Here is a 6000-nt window from a genome sequence, read left to right as displayed (position 1 = left end):
TCTCTCACTCCATAATGGAATTTGAGTATTAAAGTAGAAGAAACCCAACCATAAATGGCCGAACAATCACTCTTTTATAATTAATGGCTTTTTGCTTTTTTTTTTTTTTTTTTTTTTTTTTTTTTTTTTTTTTTTTTTTTTTTGGGTCTAACTAAGCTCGAATTATGCCAATTTCTATGATTGGACACGAATTGAGTTAGCAATGGAAATGGGATCGAAGCCCTTGGTTGAATATCTTGAAGGGGCCGAAACCTAGTTAAATTGAACTCGATAAATGTTATTTGGTGGATATGAATGTGGATTGAGCAATAAATAAAGTTAAAATCAAGTCTATTTGATAATTTGGCAAGGGGCGAATATAAGAAGTGTGGAATCACTTGATTTTGATTTAGTTTTTATGGTTTGGCTTTGGAATTGAATTCTATGATATGAATAAGTCTTAGATTGGTAAAAGTTGGAGTTTTCCAAGCATAGTCATGAAATTAGATCTTTTGTGTTTTACCATTTTCCATGGAAAAATAAGGCACTTCAAAGAAAGCAGAGTGTAAATAAATCAACAACTAAAACAACACAAACAACCAACTTTTAGCATAATACTAATTGCAAACAACAGAACAATCACAAGAGGGATTAAGTCAAGACAATATACATAGCTACAAATAAGAATTGTTCAGAATGTGCTCAATGAACACCATACAAATTACTACCTCCATCACCCAAATTTTGACACATTTTACTATTTCGGCCAGTCCCTGAAAATTTGACACACTTCACTTTTACCATTATTGGTAGTGAACCTCATATTCCACTAACTCATTCCTACTCAAATTTTATTATAAAACTAATACTTTAAAAGTAGGACCCACATCCCACCAACTTTTTCAACACACTTTCCATTACATTTCTTAAAACCCATGCCGGGTCAAACCGTGTCAAGTATTCGGGAACGGAGGGAGTAATATGTAACGATAAATTATTTGATCTCATCTGTCACAATGAACGAACTGAGATCCCATACTGAACAATCAAATAACACAACAAAGCGATGTTTTGCAGTTCAACATATAAACCGAATCAAGTGCAGCATTTATTACAATCCGAGCGAACATGCTCGATTATTTGAAGAAGGGAAAAACAGTTCAAGATAACAATGCCAACAACAAATTGATGTGCAACAGTTTTTCAAGCCAGCCAGCCTGCATCAGTCCCTGCAAATTAATGCAAACTATTAATCATTGAAACAGAGTTTATGAGACAAAAAAATTGTCAATTATGGTCCTATTTCCTAATATCGAAAGATAGAAATTCTTTCATTTTTGGTCCGTTTCCTGAAAATAAAAACTCTACATTTTAGGAAATGTACCCCCACAATCCAATAACACTAATTCCACAATTTTTTTCTCTTCCGCCTCTTACTTTATCCATTTTTTCTCCATCTCTCTCTTACTTTATTTATTTGTTCTCCCTCTCTCTCTTACTTTACTAATTTTGCATTAAAATTCGTGTCATTTCCAACGTTCCTATTTTTAGGAAACGGAGGGAGTACTATATTCCCCCAGTCCCAAAGTAGCTGAATCGTTTTCCTTTCAGAGTTGAAATTAATTAACATGAAATTATAAAAATATTAAGTTGGAGTATGCATTTGAAAGATAACTCACCTGGCAATGATAAATAAATCTTGATCATATACGAGGAGGAGGAAGAGGAGGAGGAAAGATGGAGAGCATGAATTCAGAGCCTATGCCAAATATCATTTCCTTTTCAGCAGCAATATTCCTGGCAGCGTCAATTGCATCTACGCATACAGTCAAATCCAACATCTTGAAGCTCTGTAATTTAGCCAGATCAACTGGAATTACACGAAGTTTGTAACAGTGCTTGAGCACAAGGCTTCTAAGCTTGGGGAAGTGATGAGATTTAGCCTCCCAGAAAGCTAAATCTGTCTCTTCAATGAACAGGAATTGAAGCGATGGAAAACCTTCAACCTCATCTTCTAACTCCCAGGCGATCCCGGTAAATGCTTGATTTTTTAGCTTGAGCACCTCAAGCTTCTGGAGCGATGTGAGAATAGAGATTTCTTCCCATTTGAGGGAAGTCGAGCACAGTGTGAGGCGTGTAAGTCCAGATGGGAATTGATCAACTTTTGGTAGGCAATTCAGTCGCTCCGTTTCTTGTGCATTGTCGTTTACTAGCTTCAGCTTTCGCAGATATCTCATCTTCCTCACACTATCAAATGTTGCAGAGGCATTTGTCTTGAAATACCTCAAGTGCTTCATATTCCATATGTTGGCTTTAACATTAAGGGTAGGAGAAGTGGTGTTGATGATAAGAGTTTGCATGTTGCACATCTTGTCGAAATGTGGAGAAAGCATATCCAAGGTGATGGACAAGGCAATGTACCTCATATGGATCAAATTGTAGATGTCAGAATCAATATCCTTCAATGTCAAGGCTTGAACCTCAAAAACTCTGAGAAACTTAAAGGCTTTAATGAAGTTTGTGATGTCTTTCGCAGACAGGTCATCATCGGGCTCCTTGGAGAAACAAACAAATGAGCGGGCACGAGGAGTTAGAGATTTTGATGAGAAATATAGCTTGCAATCGGAATGAATAGAAAGACGGCGGCACCTCTCAGAGATTTGAGGCTCACACTCTCCTTTTTCGTTGAGTCTGATCTCTTGGAGAAAGTTTTCAATTGCAGCTTCTGTGCGGCAGAAATCACGCAAGGTATCATGAATCTGGAATGTTTTAACATTACCATCAGCTCTAAACTTGATAGTTTTGACTAAGTTCTTACTAATGAGATCCTCCAAATAATTTTGTCCAACCTCCTCCAACGGAATACGTGCATCCTTCTGTTGTATGAACCCTTCTCCAATCCACAGGCGGATCAATTTTGAAGCTGAAATCTCATAGTCTTCTGGGAACAACCCCAGATAGAGAAAGCAAGGTCGCAGATAGTGAGGTAGACTCTCATAACTCAAAGATATGAATTTTGTAATGCGTTTTTGCGGGTCCTTCTCACTGAGATATGAATTCACATCTTCCGACACTTTAATCCAGATCCTTTTAGTCATAATCAAATTACTATTTGATTTTGATAACTCGTAAAGGATGCCTCCTATGACGACTATTGCAAGTGGCAGTCCATCACAATCGTATGCAATTTTTTGCCCGACTCTTACCAGTTGAGGAGGGCATTCGAGCTTGCCCAGAGCCTCCAACCGAAACAGCTCCCAGCTTTCTTCTGGCTCAAAGGGACGCAATGGCACGAAAGGTCTTGGCTTACTAGCAGTCCTTCCCACAGTCTCTTCACGACTGGTGATCAAGACTTTACTTTTGTTTTCTTGTAACGGGAGAGCCTTTTTAAGTTGTTCCCAAGCATGTACGCTCCATACATCATCCATCACTAGTAGGAAAGTGCCCATCTGGAGATTTTTGGATACAATTTCAGCTAGTTCCTCTCCATCTTTGGCGCGCATGTCGGTGTCTAGAGTAGTTAAATGGCCGAGGATGCGTAAAAAGATATCTTTCTCAATGAACTTTGCAGAAACAGTAAGCCATATGCGGGTCGGGAACTTTAACATGATTTCAGGATCATTATAAATCTTCCATGCCAGTGTCGTCTTGCCTAGCCCAAACATACCAGTTAGAGAAATGACATCAAGACCGTCGGCTTCTCGAGTCAGACGGCTTATGAGGCGTTCGGTCACATCTGCAAAGCCCACCACATTCTTGTCCTTTCTTGGTGGTCGAGGCTGTTTGAAAAGTTTACTTTAGAGTTCAAACAGATGTAGGAAGAAATTAATGCTTTCTAAGTTCTAAAAAATGAACCCTAGGTCTAGAAGTGTTTGGAGGTTGATTGAGTTGAATCCGGCATTAACGTGAGGAGAGAGAAAGAGAGGTTTAATTGAATTATATTCGAATCTGGAATCATGCCATATTTGTGAGGGCTTTTTTGTCAGAACACAAGCAGTGAAAACAGGGAGTATTATTTCATGAAAACTGAACACTTCAATCCAGTTTCAATTATGTGGGCCTAGACGCCTAGTGATAGTTGTAACAACACAATCAAACACTTAAAAGTTGTTATATTATGGAGTATTACCTTTTCCAGCATTTTCTTTACAATCAAACAAGTCCTAAGGATACATGACATTGTGCATGAACGATGCTCACTCGCTATGAAACGAAGAAAAGATGGGATATTATATCAAAATTATGTTAATTCGAGCAAAAATATAAATTTGAAGAGAAGAGAAAGATGATGATGAATGTTACTGACGATAATGTCCCATATCGGTTAAGAATAGTAGCTAGTTTGCAGTCCTGGTACTAATGGCGACTATTCGTGCTAGTTGTGGCATGCAACGCCCTCGTACAAAATAGTGTAGTAGGATGTTGCACACAACGATGACTGGGCAAGTTATAATTAAATTTATACTAGTAATAATTTTGCATATTTCATAAAGAGTAGAACACCAATCTTGATCATTTAATTGTTTTTCTAATCATATTAAAACATCTCTTAGTTACTAGAGTAGTAGTACTAGTAGCATATGAATATGAGAGGGTAGAAAGGTAACCTTAGGAAGGAGTGTTTCCTTTTCGTGTTCCTCATTGGTGGTGAGGTTGATTTCTTTCATCAACTGTTGGACTCGGCTGCTGATGAGTATTTCCTTTTCATTTTCCTCATTGGTGGTGATGTTGATTTCATTCCTCAAGTGTTGGACTCGGCCGCTGATAGCCTCCACCTTCTGCCTAATGCTGTGGAGATTGAGCTCGCTTTGGTGCTTACTCAGCAATTTTGTGTAGAAACGACTATTCCGCCCTGACACTTTGTTCTTTGCCATGTATGCCCAATGATATCTTCGACATCGTAAATGACATCGTGAATCTCCTTCCGCATCAGCTTTATCCGCGCATTCCATTCCCGCATCTTCACTGTGTCCTTGAGGAAGGCTTGGAGGTGGAGGAGATCGCTCACCAACTTGTCCACGTTTCCCTCCGTCTCATTCATTAGATGGGTTTCGTGCAGCACGAGCTCCTTCAGGTTGTTCACCACGAACTCCATAGCTGCGTCCGCCATCTCTCTCTCTCTTTTGCCTCTTATCTTTTTATTTGCAGGAGATGAAAGTAGCCATCATTTATGAAGAAATGAAGAATGGTCTCCACTTGTGATTTACTAATTACTCCCTCTACTCATCAATACAAAGCCAAATTTGTTTGGGCACTAGTTTGAACAAATGTGTTAGAAAGTGGGTGGAAAATGTTAATAAAAGGTGGATTCTACTTTTATATATTAATTTTATATATTAAAATGTGAGTGAAATAAAAATAATGGAATATAGGGCCATTACCAAAAATGCGAAAAATCAAATAATACATTTATTAATTGACGGATGAAAAATAGAAAAAAGACAATTATTGGTGACCAGGAGTACATTAATTTCCAGCCTGCGATACTAAAAAAAGTCAACCACGATATTGAAAAAGTCACTTTAAATTTGCACAAGACTTGCAAAACGATGCCATTATAGATCTTTTGATATAAGAGTTGAAAATGATTCTTAATTTTTTTTTTAAATTCCCGGACTGCCGGTGGTTTAATATGTAATGTGGTCCTACAATTGTTATTTTACTTAAGAAGTCATTATCAACTAAAAACACCAAAAGTTTTTATTAATCTGTTTTAGATTATTTATAAAATCTGGATTTCAGTCATGGTAGCTAGGCTGTCAAAACATAAAAATGTCAAACTTATGATAATAATGTTTTTTGAAGGATTTAAAGCTTGAATACAAACTTTATTATACATAATTATGCTTAAATTAGTTCAACGTCACGGCCTAATGATCAGTTTGTGTGTTTACTATACTTTTGGGATAATGGAGTATAAAGTTTTAATAGTTAATATTAAAATATATCTAGAAATCTAATTTTGAAATAAAAAAAATTTAAAATTGTTAATTAATCAGTTTGTTGAGTTCATTATGCTTA

General features: G+C 37.0%; 2 protein-coding genes across 3 annotated transcripts in view; one reads left to right on the top strand and one right to left on the bottom strand.

Moving 5' to 3' along the window:
• Positions 1-988: 988 nt before the first annotated feature.
• On the bottom strand, positions 989-5125 carry LOC125215074 (putative late blight resistance protein homolog R1B-16). Of its 2 annotated transcripts, XM_048116382.1 has the most exons (4): positions 4587-5125; positions 2829-3758; positions 1659-2738; positions 989-1208 (listed from the first exon to the last, which is right to left on the bottom strand). In XM_048116382.1, exons 1-3 carry the CDS (start codon positions 4929-4931, stop codon positions 1683-1685), a joined length of 2331 nt encoding a protein of 776 aa, XP_047972339.1. In that variant the 5' UTR covers positions 4932-5125; the 3' UTR covers positions 989-1208; positions 1659-1682. The 2 variants fall into 2 exon arrangements, with proteins under 2 accessions (XP_047972339.1, XP_047972338.1); XM_048116381.1 differs by having other exon boundaries at positions 1659-3758.
• Positions 5098-6000, top strand: part of LOC125214478 (disease resistance protein RPP13-like) — a 27381-nt gene continuing 26478 nt past the window's right edge. Inside the window, exon 1 of the mRNA XM_048115523.1 lies at positions 5098-5130. The gene's annotated coding sequence lies outside the window, so the exon portion shown is untranslated. The remainder of the gene's footprint in view (positions 5131-6000) is intronic.

Source organism: Salvia hispanica, chromosome 3 (genome assembly GCF_023119035.1).
Source record: "Salvia hispanica cultivar TCC Black 2014 chromosome 3, UniMelb_Shisp_WGS_1.0, whole genome shotgun sequence".
In the NCBI taxonomy this organism is placed as follows: domain Eukaryota; kingdom Viridiplantae; phylum Streptophyta; class Magnoliopsida; order Lamiales; family Lamiaceae; genus Salvia; species Salvia hispanica.
This window is presented reverse-complemented; position numbering and strand designations above follow the sequence as displayed.

Coding starts and splice junctions, on each gene's coding strand:
- LOC125215074 (XM_048116381.1), bottom strand. CDS start 4,931: ATGGAATGCGCGGATAAAGCTGATGCGGAAGGAGATTCACGATGTCAT. Junction 3,759..4,586: donor AGGAAACACTCCTTCCTAAG/GTTACCTTTCTA, acceptor CTTTTCAAACAG/CCTCGACCACCAAGAAAGGA.